This window comes from Erpetoichthys calabaricus, chromosome 3 (assembly GCF_900747795.2).
Source record: "Erpetoichthys calabaricus chromosome 3, fErpCal1.3, whole genome shotgun sequence".
NCBI lineage: Eukaryota > Metazoa > Chordata > Cladistia > Polypteriformes > Polypteridae > Erpetoichthys > Erpetoichthys calabaricus.
The window spans coordinates 29,021,096-29,041,378 of record NC_041396.2 but is presented as its reverse complement, the minus strand read 5'-3'; the positions used below and the strand labels follow the sequence as shown (position 1 = coordinate 29,041,378).

At 41.8% G+C, this 20,283-nt stretch overlaps 1 protein-coding gene across 2 annotated transcripts in view; it reads left to right on the top strand.

Moving 5' to 3' along the window:
- Positions 1-20,283, top strand: part of LOC114647862 (tyrosine-protein phosphatase non-receptor type 22-like) — a 164,416-nt gene that overhangs the window by 109,334 nt on the left and 34,799 nt on the right. For both annotated transcript variants that reach the window (XM_028796531.2, XM_028796529.2), the window contains 9 exons: positions 1,227-1,357; positions 1,449-1,476; positions 1,560-1,616; positions 1,863-1,934; positions 6,681-6,746; positions 11,493-11,614; positions 11,693-11,720; positions 11,806-11,868; positions 18,608-18,720. In XM_028796531.2, coding sequence (XP_028652364.2) covers positions 1,227-1,357; positions 1,449-1,476; positions 1,560-1,616; positions 1,863-1,934; positions 6,681-6,746; positions 11,493-11,614; positions 11,693-11,720; positions 11,806-11,868; positions 18,608-18,720 — 680 coding nt within the window. The remainder of the gene's footprint in view (positions 1-1,226; positions 1,358-1,448; positions 1,477-1,559; positions 1,617-1,862; positions 1,935-6,680; positions 6,747-11,492; positions 11,615-11,692; positions 11,721-11,805; positions 11,869-18,607; positions 18,721-20,283) is intronic.

The window sequence follows — 20,283 nt, the reverse complement described above, 5'->3', positions numbered from 1 at the left end:
GGAGCAAAAGGAGGCTCAACTAAGTATTGATGTAATAACTCTGTTAGGGAGCCCAAATTTATGCACCTGTCTAATTTTGTTATGATGCATATTGCATATTTTCTGTTAATCCAATAAACTTAATGTCACTGCTGAAATACTACTGTTTCCATAAGGCATGTCATATATTAAAAGGAAGTTGCTACTTTGAAAGCTCAGCCAATGATAAACAAAAATCCAAAGAATTAAGGGTTCCCAAACTTTTTCATATGACTGTATAATGAATTTAGACGACTTCTAAAGATCTGTTTCCAATTTGATATTAAAGAGTCTCTTTCTGTTGATCAGTGTCAATAAAGCCTAATTATATCCACTGTGATTCAATGTTGCATAACAATAAAATGTGAAAACTTCCATAGAAGGTGAATACTTTTTAAAGGCCCTCTATGTCCTGAACTGCGTGCTTGTAATATTCCGAGCGGACTTCAGTGTCCTGTGTAGGGCTTTGTGGTGCTGAGATTGCAGTATCAGGAGGTTGGACTCCAGTGTCAACCTATAGATTTTAGTCAGAGTAGATGGAGACATCCAGGCTTTCACCAGATATTTGAGTAATTAAATTTTTCTTGCTGAGATGTCTTGTGACCACTTTAGATCACCAAACTGGTCACATCAAGAAATTTAAAACTGCTGAAGATCTCCACACTATCTGCTCTGATGTAAATTTCAGTGTGGTCCGCTTACTGTTTCTTAAAGTCTATGACCAAGTATTTGGTTTAATTGACATTACAGGACATGTTCTTGTCAGAAGGAACATTTTTTCCTCTGTAAGCCATCTCATTAGTGTTATGGATCAGGCTTGCAAAGACAATAACATCAGCAAATTTAATAATGGAGTTTAATCCGTGCCTAGCTACCCAGTTATAGGAGGGGGTTGGCACACTACCTAGTGGGGTGTCTTTGTTCATGATCACAGTGGAGGAAACACTGGTATTTGCCAGTTAGTCCATCAATCAGTTGTTGGAGAGGCTTGGTCGGAGGTCGAGGAGGGAGGGTTGTGACCAGCCTAGACAGTACAATAGTTCTCTTGTGGTTCAGATTTGTAGCTGTTATAGCTATAGCATGACCAGTGTGTGATGTCTGCCGAGTGCTGCTCTAAATTCCAAATGGATAATATCTGCCCTTCTTAAATGATACGGGTCTTTTATGGCCCCCTTACCTACCTCTTGGTGCCTTTCTCCTTCCTACAGCTCCATCAGAGGAAGCCTTGAAGCCTTTGGCAGTCTCAGACTCCATACAGACTGAAATGCCTTCAGAATGTAGCATTTCACTGAAAACAAACACTCCTCCAATGTCTCATAAAGCCACAGCCATGAGCAAGGTACAACTATATTAACATTTTATTAACATTAGCTTTTCACTCTTCCTCTTATTGAAATTGTTCTCCTTGACTTTTCCTTTGTCTCTTTCAGAATCTGGAAGTGAGATGGTCCGGCTTGGGTAAGTGTGCCCAAAAATAAACAAAAAATGAAGTTCTTGTGGATATTGCAGCTTTATATTCAGGTTGCTTTTTTTCCTCACAGAGCCTCTTGCTGTCGTTCCATTCTCATCAGGTGCTATGAATCTGGAAGAGGAAGCTGGTGAGTCTCCAGTTACGTGATATCTGTGCCTAACTCTATGAGTGTGTGAAATTCAATCACATTTGGAATGACTGCAGATGGAAGTGTGGAACGCCCCATCACATTTCAAATGTTTTGGGGCAGTTTCCATATTAAAAGCTAAGGAAGTGCGCTCTACTTCTGCATTTCAATGTGTTCTTTTTCATGTGTCAACATACGGCACCATTTTTAGTAGTTAACCATTTAATTTACATTTTCTTTTCCTAGAACTACTGTTTCTGTCAACTCCACCACAGCCAAAAACAAATGATGAACTTTCATTACCCGAAACCAAAGATGGCAAGTGACTCGATTTTTTTATATCTAATATTCTTATCTCTTCTGGATGATGTATAGTGCTCTTCATGCTTTCATTTGCAGCCTGGTGTACACAATCATTTATGCCAAGGGAATTCAGACCAGTATTGGGGGAGCACTAACTTATTTCCATTACTCAGAAACAGAAAAAGTAACTAAATACTGTATGTTATAGAGGTACTTAATATAAAATGTAATGCGTTACAAACTGTGCTAGTTTTTCATTTTTTGTATGAAAAACTGCACATGTAACTAGCCAGCATTTCTTATTAAATCCTAAGCCCACGGCTGGCCAATGTTGGTGGCATGCAAGCAAAACAATTGCACTTTTGTATCAAACATAATTTTTTTTTACATTGCCGAGAGCTGGCATTGCATCAGGCAAATAAGCAGCTTCAGTGCCATCTGCAAAGCCAATACAAACAGCAAGCCTGTCAAAGTCACTTTAGAATTCTAACTGGTGCAAACGTGCTACCTAAAAGAACGACATTAAAAGAGCAATAATCGATTGGCATTTGGGGTCCGCGAGCACCACCCCACGCTACAGTATGAAATAAGTCAATCGTAATGACTCTGCCTTTGTGATGACACTTTAAAGCAGCACACTGTATTACAATTTCTGAACAATTTAACATACAGGTGAGCTGCATATGATTTAAATGTATAGTCTGATAACATAATGAAATAGAAGATCCTTCTACTTTTTGCAGTCCGGTAGAAGACATTTTGTGGACCAGTGTCTGGTAACTCCTGACTAGTGCATCCGTGTGTGGGGGATTAGGTGCTCAGGTCTCCCTTTAAACTCAGCCCATGGCTGCAGATCACATTTTATGATTATGAAACTGCCACTTTAACATAATACACAGCCAAAAACATATGTGCAGAAATTGTAGTGTTAATTAAAATGTACAAAATATAAAAAAAATCTAGCTGTGTTACACATCTAAGACTTGTTGAAATCTTATGTAGTCAATGTAGACCTCAATATTAACCTTTGCAGTGGAATGTATTTTGTAGTACATATAGTAATGAAATGCATTGCATTTGTCATTCCAACAGATGGCACATCACATTTGTAATGGTGTTTCTTCATTTTTTTTTTCCTGCAACCCAACTTAGCCTTCTTAGTATCTTCAAGACCCAGATGTGCTGCCAAAATGTTATCAGGGGATAGAGTTCCATTTGGGAACTGCCACTGAAAGTCAGCCTTGGGAGGACAGGGTGTCACCTTTGGGGAAACACAAGTCATAGCAGAGCAATTTCGATTGCTTAAACTGCCTGTGAAGACCCATCCTAAGACCCTGTGTAAACCGTACATGACCCTTTCCCATTGGATAATTGAATGTTTACTCGGCACAACCCAAATCAGGTAACCCACAACCGAATGCATAGTTTATGAAACTATGATTTGTAGTAATAAAATGCACTACAACACATGTTTGTAGTGTAGTCAGAAAACCTCCTATGATGAAGAAAAACTTTGGATGGCGTTTTCCCTTACCCGGATGCGGGTGACCGGGGCCCCCTCTTGAGCCAGGCCTGGAGGTGGGGCTCGATGGCGAGCACCTGCTGGCTGGGCCTACACCCATGGGGCTCGGCTGGTCACAGCCCGAAGAGGCAACGTCGGTCCCCCTTCCCATGGGACACCCTTTTTGGAGTCCCTGGAGGGGGTGCTAGAGGGCACACCTTCTGGGGACTCCCTTGTTCTGCTGGGGGATGCTCACGTGGGCAATGACAGTGAGACCTGGAAGGGCGTGATTAGGAGGAATGGCCCCCCCAATCTGAACCCGAGCGGTGTTTTGTTATTGGACTTCTGTGCTCGTTACGGATTGTCCATAATGAACACCATGTTCAAGCATAGGGGTGTCCATATGTGCACTTGGCACCAGGACACCCTAGGCCTCAGTTCGATGATCGACTTTGTGGTCGTGTCGTCGGACTTGCGGCCACATGTCTTGGACACTCGGGCGAAGAGAGGGGCGGAGCTGTCAACTGATCACCACCTGATGGTGAGTTGACTTCGATGGTAGGGAAGGATGCCGGTCAAGCCTGGTAGGCCCAAATGTATTTTGAGAGTCCCCTGTCAGAAGTATCTTCAACTCCCACCTCCAGCAGAACTTTGACTACGTCCCGAGGGAGTTGGGGGAGATTGTGACTGAATGGGCCATGTTCCATGCCTCTGTTGTTGAAGTGGCTGACCGGAGCTGTGGCCGTAAGGTGGTCGGTGCCTGTCGTGGCGGCAATCCCCGAACCTGTTGGTGGATACCGGCGGTGAGAGATGCCGTCAAGCTGAAGAAGGAGTCCTACCAGTCCCTTTTGTCCTGTGGGACTCTGGAGGCAGCTAATAGGTACTGGCAGGCCAAGTGAAATGCAGCTTCGGTGGTTGCTGAGGCACAAACTCGGGCATGGGATGAGTATGGAGAGGGCAGAAAAAACGACTTCCGGACGGTTTCGAGGAGATTCTGGTCCACCATCCAGCGTCTCAGTAGGGAAAAGCGTTGCAGTGTCAACACTGTGTATGGTGGGGATGTTGCGCTGCTGACTCGGGACATTGTGGGTCAGTGGGGGGGGGTACTTCGAAGACCTCCTCAATCCCACTAACATGCCTTCCAATGAGGAAGCAGAGCCTGGGGACTCTGAGGTGGCTCTCCCATTTCTGGGACTGAGGTCACCGAGGTGGTCAGAAAACTCCTTGGTGGTAGGGCCCCGGGGGTAGATGATATACGCCTGGAGTTCCTCAAGGCTCTGGATGTTGTAGGACTGTTTTTGTTGACACGCCTCTGCAACATCGCATGGATATCAGGGACAGTGCCTCTGGATTGGCAGACCAGGGTGATGGTCCCCCTCTTTAAGAAGGGGGACCGGAGGGTGTGTTCCAACTACAGAGGGATCACACTCCTCAGCCTCCCTGGAAAAGTCCATTCGGGGGTCCTGGAGAGGAGGGTCCATCAGACAGTCAAACCTCGGATTCAGGAAGAACAGTGTGGTTTTCGTCCTAGTCGCGGAACAGTGGACCAGATCTACACCCTTGTCAGGGTCCTGGAGGGTGCATGGGAGTTTGCCCAACCAGTCTACATGTGTTTTGTGGACTTGGAAAAGGCGTTCGACCGTGTCCCTTGGGGAATCCTGTGGGGGGTGCTCCAGGAGTATGGAGTACCGGACCCCCTGATAAGGGCGGTTCGGTCCCTGTACAACCGATGTCAGCGCTTGATCCGCATTGCCGGCAGTAAGTCAAACCTGTTTCCGGTGAGAGTTGCACTCTGCCAGGGCTGCCTTTTGTCACCGATTCTGTTCATAACATTTATGGACATAATTTCTAGATGCAGCCAGGGTGTTGAGGGGGTCCAGTTTATTGGGCTTAGGATTGGGTCACTGCTTTTTGCAGATGATGTTGTCCTGTTTACTTCATCAGGCCGTGATCTTCAGCTCTCAGCCGAGTGTGAAGTGGCTGGGATGGGAATCAGCACCTCCAAATACGAGACCATGGTCCTCAGCCGGAAAAGGGTGAATTGCCCTCTCAGGGTTTGGAGCGAGATCCTGCTCCAAGTGGAGGAGTTCAAGTATCTCAGGGTCTTGTTGTTGTAAAGACAGGATGAGAAGCTTGGTCATCTGGGAAGAGCTCAGAGTAGAGCCACTGCTCCTCCGCATCGAGAGGAGTCAGATGAGGTGGCTCGGGCATCTGATCAGGATGCTTCCTGGACGCCTCCCTGGTGAGGTGTTCCGGGCACGTCTAACTGGGAGGAGGCTCCGGGGAAGACCCAGGACACGCTGGAGGAACTATGTCTCTCGGCTGGCCTGGGAACACCTCAGGATTCCCCCAAAAGAGCTAGTAGAAGTGGCCAGGGAGGGGGAAGTGTCTCTGCTCAAGCTGCTGCCCCTGCGACCTGATCTCGGATAAGCGGAAGAGGATGGATGGATGGACACATGTTTGTAAAGCGTCATCTGTTGGAATGACAAATGCAATGCATATGTCTCTTTTATGTGCCATTTGGTACAGAATTCTTAAAAGCATTGTTAATGTTTGTGATTCACCATCTGTTGACATGAAATTTGCATTTTATTACTACAAATGTTTGTGATATGCCAGCTGTTAAAGTAAAAGAAAGATAGCAACAGAAAGACACACAGATACACAGACATAGAGGCTATTCACTTATCCTTTGGTTAAGGTGGATTAATGTGTCCTTTTCAATTGGTTTGTTGCACCTATGTGCCAAGCACCCTCTGCACCTACCTTATTTCAAGAAATGCAGCAATGCTCAGAAGGAACATGAAAGCTCCTTTTAAGTTTAAAAAAAAAAAAAAAAAAAAGTGACTCAAGTTATTATTTTTGTAAGTAACACAGATATTGTGTCTTCAAATAAATTAGTATTCCTTTACATTACTTGTTACTTTAAAATGTAATATGACTACGTAATGTGCTTTACTTTAAATGCATCACCTCCAACACCAGCCTTGCCATGCTTCATCAGGTGTGGTGTCTTTTAAACTTTATCACTTCCAAGATCCCACATAGTACTGTTTCTCTTCTTCACATCTTTGTTTAGACCCTTAACCATAATGCTCTTAGAGCCAATGGAAGCATGTAAAATCCAACCCTAAGGTTACCTCCAGGACAAGACCCAGAACCTCTGCTGGAGTTAGCGGCATTCCTTTTTATCAACAAGGCTGCCACCAGGTGATTCCATCTGCTTTAGTGGTTATCAATAAATCCATTTCTCGTTGCAGAGTCTCCATCTACACCTCCACTTCCTGAGCGAACTCCCCATTCTTTTATATTGGCTAGTGAAGACTGTGAGTATAAGTTCAAGCAGCAGTCTTGCTGTGTTTGTGTTGTCTGACACCATTTGACTTTCTGTTCTCATAAGATCTTCCTCTTCCTGTGTCTGATGTCTCTGCAACCTTAAGCCATTCCTGACTTTTGAAGGGCCGTGCCCTCGATCCCATCACTTCTTGTTTGTAAAACTTTTACCAGCCTCCTACCAGCTAGTCAGTCCAAAATGATCTAACGTTGTTTCTGGAACCCATGCAGGTTTCATTTCAGGGACGCTGTTCAAAATGATAGAGTTTATCGCCAACTGGCAGCACTTGTCTGTTAAAACTAGTGGGTAGAGATGCTAGTGTGGGGTTTCATTCTATGTGTCCTTTGCCATCTTGGTGCCACCCTAACCCTGGCAGTTTCTTGCTGACTGACACATCTTGTACCATTGGGGTAGTCAGGGGGTGGAAATTTAAACACCACAAGTACAGGGCTTCGGGATAGATAGGTAGTTTTTTATTATACAGTGCCCTCTGTAATGTTTGGTGCAAAGTCCCATTTATCCTTGATTTACCCCTCTACTCCACCGTTTAAAAATACAAATCCAACAATTCAGGTGTTGATTAAAGTGTGCATTGCAGACTTTCATTTAAGGGGATTTGCATACATTTCGATCACAGCATATAAGAATGACAACACTTTTTCTACATTGTCCCCCTATTTCAGTGCACTATATTTGTGACAATTGACATCACATGTGTTTCTGATTCCTCAGGTGTGCTTCAGTGCTTCATAAGATACCGCGGCGTGCTTCTACCTTTTACAGTCTGTAGTTGCCATTGTTCAACATGTGGACGAGAGCGGTGCCAGTGAAAGTCAAAGAAACCATTATGAGACTGAAAAACAAGAATAAAACCATAGAGGCATCAGTAACACCTTAGGATGACCTAAATAAACTGAAATTTCATTAAAAGAAAGATTGTTCTGGTGAACTCAGTAATTCCAAAGTGACTGGAAGGTCAAGGAAGTCCTTCACTGATGATGACAGAAGAACCTTCTTCTTCTGCTTCTTCTTCTTCTTCTGCTTCTTCTGCTCCTCCTCCTGTTAAGCATTGCCACAGCAGATCATCTTTTTCCATATCTTCCTGTTCTCTGCCTCTTGCTCTATTACACCCACCACCTGCATGTCCTATCTCACCACATCCATAAACCTCCTCTTAGGCCTTCCTCTTTTACTCTTACCTGACAGCTCCATCCTTAACATTCTTATCCCAAAATACCCAGCAGCTCTCTTCTGCACATGTCCAAACCAATGCAATTTCTCCTCTCTGACTTTGTCTCCCATCCGTCCAACGTGACCTGACCCTCTAATGTACTCATTTCTAATCCTGTCCATCCTTGTCACATTCAACGCAAATCTTAACATCTTTTACTCTAACACCTCCAGCTCTGTCTCCTGTTTTTTGCTCAATGCCACCGTCTCCTGCCCATATAACAAAGCTGGTCTCACTACCGTCCTGTAGACCTTCCCTTTCACTTTCAAATCACTCCTGACACTCTTCTCCACCGACTGCACCCTGCCTGCACTCTTTTTCACCTCTCTTCCACAATCCCCGTTACTCTGAATTGTTGACCCCACATATTTAAATTCATCCACCTTCGCCAACTCTACTCCCTGCATCCTCACCATTCATTTGACCTCCATCTCATTTACACACATGTATTCTGTCTTGTTACTACAGACCTTTATTCCTCTCCTCTCTAGAGCATATCTCCACCTCTCCAGGGTCTACTTGATCTTCACCCTACTCTCGCTACAGATCACAATGTCATCTGCAAACATCATAGTCCATGGGGACTCCTGTCTAGTCTTGTCTGTCAATCTGACCATCACCATTGCAAACAAGATGGGGCTCAGAGCTGATCCCTGATGTAATCCCACCTCCACCTTGAATGCATCCATCACTCCTACCGCAGACCTCATCACGGTCACACTTCCCTCGTACATATCCTGTACAACTCTTACATACTTCTCTGCTACTCCCAACTTCCACATACAATACCACAACTCCTCTCTAGGCGCCCTGTCATATGCTTTCTCCAGGTCCACAAAGACACAATGCAACTCCTTCTGGCCTTCTCTAAACTTCTCCATCAACATCCTCAGAGCAAACATCGCATCTGTGGTGCTCGTTCCTGGCATGAAACCACACTGCTGCTCACTAATCATCACCTCCGTTCTTAACCTACCTTCCACTACTCTGTCCCATAACTTCATGCTGTGGCTCATCAATTGTATCCCTCTGTGGTTACTACAGCTCTGCACATTTCCCTTATTTTTAAATATCAGTACCAGTACACTTTTTCCCCAGTCCTTATCATCCTCTAACTTTCCAAGATTGCATTAAACAATCTGGTTAAAAACTCCACTTTTCATCTCTCCTAAACACCTCCATGCTTCCACAGGTATGTCATCTGGACCAATGGCCTTTCCACTCTCCATCCTCTTCATAGCTCTCCTTACTTCCTCCTTGCTAATCTGTTGCACTTCCTGATTCACTATCTCCACATTATCCAGCCTTCTCTCTTTCTCGTTCTCTTCATTCATCAGCCTCTCAAAGTACTCTTTCCATCTGCTCAATACACCCTCCATGCTTGTGAGTATGTTTCCATCTTTATCCTTTATCACCCTAACCTGCTGCACATCCTTCCCAGTTTGACCCCTCTATCTAGCCAATTGGTACAGGTCCTTTTCTCCCTCCTTTGTGTCCATAGTGTCATCATATGCCTTTTCTTTAGCCTTCGCCACTTCTCTCTTCACCTTGTGCCTTATCTCCTTATACTCTTGTCTACTTTTTGCATCTCTCTGACTATCCTACATCTTCTTCGCCATCCTCTTCCTCTTTATACTCTCCTGTACTTCCCCATTCCACCAACAAGGTTTCCTTTTCCTCCTTTCCAAATGTCACACCAAGCACCCCTTCTAGCTGTCTCCCTTGCCACTTCTGCTGTAGTTGCCCTGTCTTACTTCCTCCCTGAACTCAACATTGCAGTCTTCCTTTTTCAGCTTCTACCATTTGATTCTTGGCTCTGCCGTCACTCTCCTCTTCATGATATCCACCGTCATCCTATGGACCACCATTCTATGCTACCTAACAACACTTTCCCGTGGCACCACTTTTCATTCTCTGTCTCCGTCAGTCTGACCCTCCTGCATAGGATATAATCTATCTGTGTGCATCCTCTTCCACTCTTGTATGTCATCCTGAGTTCCTCCCTCTTCTTAATATATGTATTCACCACAGCCATGTCCAGATAAAAACCACTAGTTAGCCACAAAAACAGGGTGCCCAGATTACAGTTTGTGAAAAAGTACTTAAAAGAGCCTAAAGAATTCTGCCAGAAGGTCTTGTGGACAAACAAGACAAAGACAAACCTGCATCATAGTGATATCAAGAGTAAAGTGTGGAGATGAAAAGGTACTGCCCAAGATATAAAGCAGGCCACCTCATTTGTTAAACATGGTGCTGGGGGTGTTATTGCATAAGAATGTATGGCTGCCACAGGTCCTGGCACACTTCTCCTCATTGATGATAGATCTGCTGATGGCAGTGGCACAATGAATTCTGAGGTGTATAGAAACATCTGATCTGCTCAAGCTCCAATAAATGCTCTCCAAACATATTGAATGGCGCTTCATCCTACCACAAGGTAATGAACCAAATATACTGCTAAGCCAACACAGCGGTTTGTCAAAGGTAAAAACTGGAAAATTCTTGAATGGCCAAGACAGTTGTCCTAATTTAAATCCAATGGAGCAGGCCTTTCATATGCTGAAGAGAAAACTTAAGGAGACAAGTCCCCGTAACAAGCAGGAGCTGAAGATGGCTGTATTAGGGGCTTGGAAGAGCATCACCAGAGAAGATCTTCAGCACCTGGTGATGTCTATGAATCACAGACTTCAAGCAATCATTGCATGCAAGGGATACATGATAAAGTGCAAAACATGACTGCTTTAATAGACCTGCCATTCTTAAGTCCCAGACATTATGGTTATCTGAAATGGGGGGGCCATGTACAAAAAGTGCTGTTATTTCTACATGGTGTGACCAAAATTTATGCAAATACCCTTAAATAAAAGTTGCATTGTGTACTTTTATCACATCTGGATTGTTTGATTTATAATTTTAACTTGTGGAGCAGAGGGGCACATCAGGTAAGAATGTCTTTGCCCAAACATTATGGACGGCACTGTAAGTCTTTTACACTTCTTTGGGGCTGCCTGAATGATTTCTATGTAGTCTGCACTTCATCCCTGGGTATTTGCCATGCTGAATGTGGAGTGGCCCTTGTTTGGTTCCTGCCTTGTTGCTTTATGGCTTCTGTCAGACTCCCTTATACTGTATTTTAACCTCAGTATGACACTAGCGTGATTTATGTGTGACATCTGTCTGTCTAACTCTGTGTCTTTCCTGTCTGACCTCAGTGAAGTTTCTTCTTTAGTTGTTTGTGGTGTTATTCTAATGCATTTGTAGCTCCAATTTAACTTTTCTATTGCTTCTGTATTCCTCCCTTGTAGTTTTTGTCTTAGCCTGGAATGACTCACGTAACAATTACAGTACATGGCTCATATTTGGTTCATGTGCAGTTCTTATGTGATTCTTTGGTGACTCCCATCTCCCTCATTCTTCAGTTCCTCCATCAGGTGCCTATGTGACTTCTTATGCTTGTCTTATCTCAGTGTGGATGCTTACTTACTGGATATTTTCTTCTTGCTGTAGCATCAAACGAGGAAGCTCAGAAGCCTCAGTTGACCTTTCACACTCCCAGGGTTGGCATGTCCTCTGAGTGGTGTGGTCATACACAGCCAAAAAGTAGTTTGGGCTCAATGAGTAGGGCAAAGGTAGGGCTGAAGTTCTTTACACTTTGTTAGCATCAGATTGTGTGAAACCTTTACTGACTGACCAAGTTTATCTTTTAGAGCCTGAAACTGAGGAGCTCCAAACTAGGTAAGCAGTCAACAGAAGTCAACTGTTTTATTTTGCTTTGAAGACAAATTTTAGACTCTTAATTTCGGTTGGTTTATTCATGCAGAGCCTGTTACCAGTCCCTTTGTGCCTAATTTTCAAAATTCACCTGCAGAATCAATAGCAGCTGGTGAGTACCCAACTCATTTACTTCCGATGATTGAAGAACACTCAGGTTCAACATTATTAGCCTTCAAAGGGTTCAGAGTCAGAGAATATGACTGGAAAAATGTTTTGGCACCTGTGAGTGTGCTCCATTTATGCAAGCAAAGAAAAAAAAATCTGATGTGTCTAGCACATGACATTTCATACATAAAGCTGCGATTTTAGCAGCAATATTTAACTATATTTAATTAAATGAGTTGTAGGCAACATTTTAGTTTAGGTACTGCAACTCTCACAGGGTCAGACATGATTATGAAATGAGAATACACATCTGTATTTAAAAAGTGTGTAGTGAGTAGCAGTGAAATCCTGTGCTGCAAAGGATATACCCACAGGGCTTCTTCCTAAAACAACTGTTTCCCCCCCATTTCTCCAGTCTGTTTGTTTAAAACTGCGGTTGGGATTTCAGGGAAAGAGCAAATGATAATGAAAAAAATAACTGATACTGAAAATAAAAAGCTAAAACTGCTGTTTTCCATTCAGGAGCAAAATAGCACAAGGTAACTGAAGCTTAATAATTCATTTTCACGTTGTAATGAGTTGCGACACAGGAGACAGACAGACAGACACACAGCCACTGGGCTCCACACATTTGAGAAGTGCCTCTGTCTGCTCCGATATCTTTCTGACATTTTGACTATTGAATCACTACATGACATAACAACAGCACATAAAGTTTAGATAAGTGTTGTGACCTATGGATATAATGTACAACGCGATAAAATGCTGTGGCTATTTTGTCATTTTGTTGCTCATATATTGTTATATAACAAGAACTTGACAAAGACTTCTTTTGGAGTTAATAAATCTTAAAAAGCATCAGTAAAGTGGGTTTTCATCTGTGCATTGACTCCACTAGAATAATTTCACTTAGGAATGGTCAGAGGTGGCTTAATTATGAAATTGGATGAGATTGGAATCCTCTACATTCACAAAGTAATTTTACCAACCTATCAAACATTTTTAATATACCACACTCTACAAAGAAAAGCTTTACTGATGCTCTGTAAGTGGTATTAAGAACAAAAGAAGCCTTTGTTAAGGACTTGGTACATAGCAGTATATGAATGATAGATGTGTTTTCAGGCACTTAGACTAATGTGTTAACAAATTATAGGTTGTTGAATAAATTTATATTCTCTTTCTCAGTTGTGCATCACTTTAAGCACAAATGTGTATAGAAAAATCGTTTTCTTAGTACATAAAAATCTCCTGGAGCGGTTTTGATCAGAATCAATATGGTATAATTCTTGTAACACTTCCAAGTTTCTTTTAGACCAAGTAATTCATTTTTGTTAATGTATCTACAGACTTAACATCCTAACACACACACATATGTTAATATGGAGGCACACATCATATTCTATTTACAGATTTACACCATGCTTGAAAACCTGAAGTTAACATCTTGACTCACAATATTTTTTACATGCACACACACGCACACACACACACACACACACACACACACACACACGCACACACACACATACACACACACACACAAAGATATAAAGATGTAGATATAGATATATCATTTTATGTTGCACTTTGGATTTACTGCTCCAGACAGTGGAGCAGCTTCAGTGACAGACTGAGGAGATCGTTCCTCCCCCAAACTATGCGACTCTTCAGTTCCACCCGGGGGGGTAAACGTTAACATTATTCAAAGGTATTGTCTGTTTTTACCTGCATTTTTATTACTCTTTAATATTATTTTTTGTATCAGTATGCTGCTGCTGGAGTATGTGAATTTCCCTTTGGGGTTAATAAAGTATCTATCACTATCTAATGTAAAGTGCCCTATAAATAAAATGCATTATTATTATTATTTGTATATATATATATATATATATATATATTATAAAAAAAATCTTGGGATGAGACAAGACTTTTTTTCCTGCGACAAGAGGTGATCTTTTGAAGAGAGACAGCGAGACAGAGAGACACTTTCATGTCCCGCGAGACGGTTAAGTCACGTCATACTTACAACCTTTGGAAGCAAGTCCCGTGAGACGGTGACTTTTGCAAGTCACGCCCTACTCACAACCATTTACAAACAAGACGACGGTCATCTAACCTCTCAGTTGTTGGAATGCTTTTGGCAGACATACTTCCTGTGCTCATAGCTCTTAAAAATTTTATATGAATGCAAAAAAGAAAGCAAAAAAGAACAAAAATAATTTTGAAAATAAGGAAAGTAATAATCGGCCTGTCCTGCGAGCACAGCAGGTTAGAGATAATGGAAGTAGGGGAAAGGGGTTGGCAAGCGAATATACAGCCGTGGCCAGAGGTTTTGAAAATGACACAAATATTAATTTTCACAAAGTTTACTGCTTCAGTATTTTTAGATCTGTTTCTCAGATTTTTCTATGGTATCCTGAAGTTTATTCAAAAAGTCAACATTTGTAGTGTTGGCCCTTCTTTCTTTTTCAAGACCTCTGCAATTTGTCCTGGCAAGCTGTCAGTCAACTTCTGGGCCAACTCCTGACTGATGGCAGCCCATTCTTGCATAATCAGTGCTTGGAGTTTGTCAGAATTTGTGGGTTTTTGTTAGTCCACCTGCCTCTTGAGGACTGACCACAAGTTCTCAATGGGATTAAGGTCTGGGGAGTTTCCTGGCCATGGACCCGAAATTTTGCTGTTTTGTTCCCCAAGCCACTTATTTATCACTTTTGCCTTATGGCCCGGTGCTCCATCATGGCCCGGTGCTCCATCATGCTCAAAAAGGCATTGTTGGTTACCAAACTGTTCTTCGATGGTTGGGAGAACAGTAATCAATAGTTATGAGTTATTTATTCTCATTTGTGCACCCAGCAGCCCCTGCTGTTTTACTTCCCTCTCATAAATCTTGCATGAATATAAAGCAGTTAGGTAAAGGTTTTACCCACCTCCAGACCCCCTAAGCCTGGAAAAAGCATGCAGATGTGAAAGGGTGGGTATCAATGAATATTTATTCAATATAACATGTTTCATATACCAGCATTAAAATCTATGAATTTGTAATCAAGCAACACAAGACAAGAAGTGTAAGCAGAAATTCTGGAAAGATGAAAGAAGATTACAGAATGGGGGAGCAGATGACATAGTTTTACAGCAACTAGGACATTAGAACAATCTACACAAGAACAGGCCATCCAGCCCAACAAAGCTTGCCAGTCCTATGCACTTAATTCTTCTAAAATAACATCGTCAAGTATTGAAGGTCCCTATAGTCCTATTGTCTATCATACTACTTGGTAACATATTCAATGTGTCTGTGGTTCTCTGCTTAAAGAAAAACCTTGTAATGTTTGTGTGAAATTTACACTTAACAGGTTTCCAATTGTATCCCCGTGTTCTTGATTAACTCATTTTAAAGTAACAGTTGTAATCCACTGGACTAATTCCTTCATAATTTTAAACACTTCAATCATGTCACCTGGTAATCTTTATTTTTTTTAAACTGAAAAGGCTCAATAGCATGCAAGGAACAGAGGATGGAAGCCTTTTAGCTCATGTTCTCAACCACCTTTCTTTGTCTTACAGCAGCCTGTCTTATTTTCCTCTCAGAAAAGTTTAGAAAGGCATAATCGACTTCTGATGAGAAGCTCAGCTCCTCAATTTGTCTATGATTACAATGGTGACACAAGGTAGATTGAAAAAATAGTTATGAGTTAAATGACCTATAAATACTCCATAAAGCAAAGGTATGGTTTGACACTGCCCAAGATATGCTTGTGTTAAGTGTATTAATAGCATTGCCCATGACGAAAGAGCATCATTGAAAATGGGACAGTATGCCACAGAGGTCATTCCCCTTAAAAACCTCTTCCAACTGTGAGAGAGTGGAACATTTAGTCAAGAGGATTAGCGTAGGCAAAACTCACCTGGCAGGAGGAAGAGAGGGCAGAGAAAAGAGAGAGCAATCAAAGTAATGCCAGTGGAATATCAGAAGGAAGAAAGCTGGGACCGGTCACCAGATAAGGTTGGAACCTCTGTAATGACAGGCTCAGAGAGCTGTAGGTTTGTTATTTTTTTATCTTCATTATTCAACTGTCTACAGTCACCTGCATCATTCAGTATGCTGTGAAACACACCTCGTCAATTCAAATGGCCTGTAAATTTCAAAATGACTTGGACCTTAACCTCAAAGCAGGCCTGCTGCCTGCACTCTCAAGACCATTAAAACAATACTCTGTATTAAGCAGGAATCTGCATTTGTTGTGCTTCCTGAGTAGAAATATGATATTTTAATCTGTCTACACTTTTTTTTAAAGTGAAAGAATTAACCAAGAAAGAGTAAAGAGAAAAACTAAACTTAAACACCCAACCCTATCCTTTTGTTGAGATATTACACGGGTGAGTTCAGTTTATAGTTAGTTATAAAGTTTAATGGTAGCTATTCTTCTTCCTCCTAAAAGCACATGCCAGTTTAACACTGGACCTGTAAGCAGTTAAATACCGTATACAGTAAGTCTCACCACCACTGCCAAAATGAATTTTCTTTGTTATTTCATCTTGAACCCATACATACTCTTGACACAGTGTATGCATGAAACCCACAAAGGACTTCAGAGCCTAACTTCATCAGATTGTCGTCACGTACTCATCATGCATCCAGTCTCACATGTGAAGAGAATTAATATTTATTTAAAAGAAATAGTGTTGAGAAGCACAGCTTTACAAGATGTCACTTCTCTGCCATTCATCAGCAGGCTGCATTCTGCAAGTGTAACTTCATTTGCCACACTTAGGCTGGTGATAATCGCTGATCACAGCTGCTCATCTTGATAGAAGTGTGTGGATAAACAAAATCTTTCTAAAAGACCTGGAAGGCTTCAGAATTCAATTTAAGCTAAAACCCTGGGTGCCATTTCTGGGACAGGGAGTGCCCATAGGGAGCTGTTTTAGACTGGGCACCCTGGGTGATGGGGAGGATTCTATGAAGAGTCTTTTGTAGCAAAAATCCAAGGCTACTACAGGAGGGAACTATAAAGAAATCTTCACACTTGGATAGCTGTGACCAGAACCCGTAAAATTGAGAGAATGGGAAGATCAAAATTTGTTTAATGGTTAGTGCTGCTGATGTATGGAATCAGAATCCTAGGTTTGAATCCCACACCTGGTCTTTTTCTGTGTGGAGTTTAAACATTCAAGTTCAAAATCGGGTTTATTGTCACGTATACTCAATACAATGAAATTCTTACTTACATGTCTCATTAGAATGGTGACAATCATATCAACAAAGACACATACACACATACAAAAAAAGATTAGCATAGCACACAACATATATACATACACACAGACTCCACTATATATAGTTTCTTATATACTGTATATATATATATATATATATATATATATATATATATATAATATAATATAATATAATATAAAATTGTGGGTGATAGGAGCATGATAAGCCTCAATACCTGAACACAACTAACATGAAAGGTTCACGGGTTCAAATATTTTTTTTTATTTTGTCCTATTACTTTTCTGAGCACTGTATATACAGGGACATTGAATCTTTTCTCTTCCTTCTTTTCTTCCCACCTCCTTCCTCCTCTACATAAGTGTTGTCTGTTGCCTCCCAACTCTAACTTGCCGAGATGAGGCAGAGCACTTCTTATAAGCCAGACCCTTTAAGTATGTGTTTGGGCAGAGTCTGGAGGAGGTACTTCCAGGTCAGGCAGAAGTGTCATAAAGTAGGGATGGTTGATCCCTGTAGCTTCCTCTAGCATTCTTGACAATAGCTGAAAGGTGTTGTTACTATTTCAGTCCATCAGTGATGGTCACTCCTATTAAAAGCAGTTCACCCTTTCAACAGCATCCCCTCTGATATACTATAGAAGGAGATGTGCTGTGCCCCTTTTCTGTCCTGATATCTATGACCAGCTCCTCAGTTTTGCTGACATTAAAGGTGAGACTGTTGTCCTGGCACCATTGATTCAGCAGATGAACTTCCTCTCTGGAAGTCATCTCATCATTGTTGGTGATCAGGCCAATGATGGTGTTGTTTGATGGAGTTGGAGGTGTGTCTGGCCACACAGTCAGAAGTGAACACGGAGTACAGAAAGGGGGATCAGCACACAACCTTGTGGAGTGATGAGGGTTAGGAAGTCCAAACTCCACTTACTGAGGATGGTCCCAAACTGAGAAGTTTATTGTTTTTAATAATTATAAGAATACAAAGATATTTGCCCCCTATACAACTGCAAGCCTACATTTCTTCAGATACTTAGCTCTACACGTTACATAATTTTGTTTATTCCACCCTTGCTACAAATAAATCACCCAATTTAAATTAATCTTTCTCTGTAAAGCCCCACATAAATGTTAACAAATAATAAAAATGCATGTTAAGCAAGTAGAGCATCAAGAAGCATACATTTGAGAAAAAAAAACATTTCAAAGGCACAGAATGCCCCCTGGGAGTTCACTGCTATGCTGTCTATTATGAAAAAGAAAAAATAAATACAAAATTTCTGCCATCCTGCCTAGACCTGGACATCCCTCTAAAAACCAAGCTTTTTAATGAAACTGCTGCAAGAGCAGTTGTGACGCTAAATGAAAGATTTGATGGAACAAACTCTGGGATATCACAGCTACACAGTGGGGATTTTATAGATACATGTCACCTGCTTCTTGTTATTTTTCCTAATCTCTGAATCTGTAATGAAGTTGTATGTCCTTGTCTCTTCATTTGTCATTTTTAGAAGCCTCGCCTGCCACGAGAACAAGTGAAGCCACTGCACAGCCTGTGACAACTGCACAAACCAGTGAAAAATCAAATTCCAAATCCATGCTGTCATGTTTAACAAGGAACAAGGTAATGACACACGCAGTCATCTAACCTGCTGAGACTATATGGGACTAGAAAGCTGTTGCTTTCTAAATTGTGCTTCCATCTAAGAGGGATAAGGCTGTCTGGCTACGGTCACATTACAAGCCTTATTGCTCAATTCTGATTTTTTGTTCAGATCTTAACAGTTCACATTCATAATCACAAGTAACCTGTAAATCTGTAATGTGGACGCATCTGTCCTTCGAAAAAGCATTTATGCACACATTGATGCGTCTGTGTACAAGTCACCTGTGTCACCAACAACAAAAAAAAAAAGTCATATTTGTAAGACAACTCGTGGTACTCCGAAATGGACTCGCTAGTAGCTAGAATATCGATTGCATTTTGTTCTGGAGGACGGAAAGCAGTTTGTAATCTGCACATGATTAGGTTGAGAAGGTGAAATAAATCCAGATGTGTTGCTTTAGCTGGTACTGTTGCACCAAGAGATACCTGGGTATGAGAAAAGAGCCAGCAATGGTTGAACTGTGACTGTTGTCACAGCTGTAGCTCTCCTCCATCAGTATTTGCTGTGCTACCAGAAGTTTTCCCTGGTCCTGGAAATATTTCCAGCTCAATGACAGTTGAAAACCCACTTAATGGTATTGTACCAGCTCAGGGAATGATCCTTTTGGGGGCTCTAGACATCCAGAATGGGTCCCATTTAAAATTTTGCCCGTATCAGCGTCCTTGTGTGTGGTTCCCCCTTGGAGTTTTGGTGTTTGGGCAGCAAGACCCACATAACCCCAAATCAAAATTTTTACCTGCAGAATGCTTTTAAAAATAGCCCAATTTAGTGTGAAAACCACACAGCTGGCAACCCTGGCTACCAGTAACTAGCTAATGACGGCAGTGCTCAGCCCATGCATATAGGGAAAAAAAACCTTAAGAACTCTGATCTAATCATTACCAATTCATGTCACTCGGCTACGAATCAGATACATACCCGATCTAGGACCACATATCAAAGTGACTCAGATCTGATTTGAAAAGATTGGATTTCTGTGTCCACACAGTCCTGAAATCATTAGATTTGATTTGATCCTTAGAGAGGGGTTGCAATAGCTGACTGCATCTTACCATTGGACTGTCGTACCATCGGAAGAATTTCTACCATGTCAGAAATTTCACTTGGTTGTCTTGAAGTGTGAGCAGCACTATAAGCTGATTTTCTGATGTCGCCATCAAATTTCATTGTGCATCGATCAAAATATCTTGCACTTGTTGCACTTGTCATGCTCATTTTCACATATTTGACTACAAACATCTACCATACAGCAACCTACATACAACTAGATATCCAATGAGAAAAGCATCTTAGGAAACCTTTACTGAGAGAATAAAAGCATACAGCAGAAAATTAGGTTGAGTCCGTTATAATATAGTGGGTCCGCGGCTATGAACGAATGGCCAGTTTTTAATAAGTAATCCATTTGGCTGTGTCAGTCTCTGTGGGCATGCTCACGCAACCGCAGGGAGATGATGAGGTAATTGAGGCTAGATGCGACTTTACGTGAAGGTACTATCATTCTCAATTGCTTCATTGGC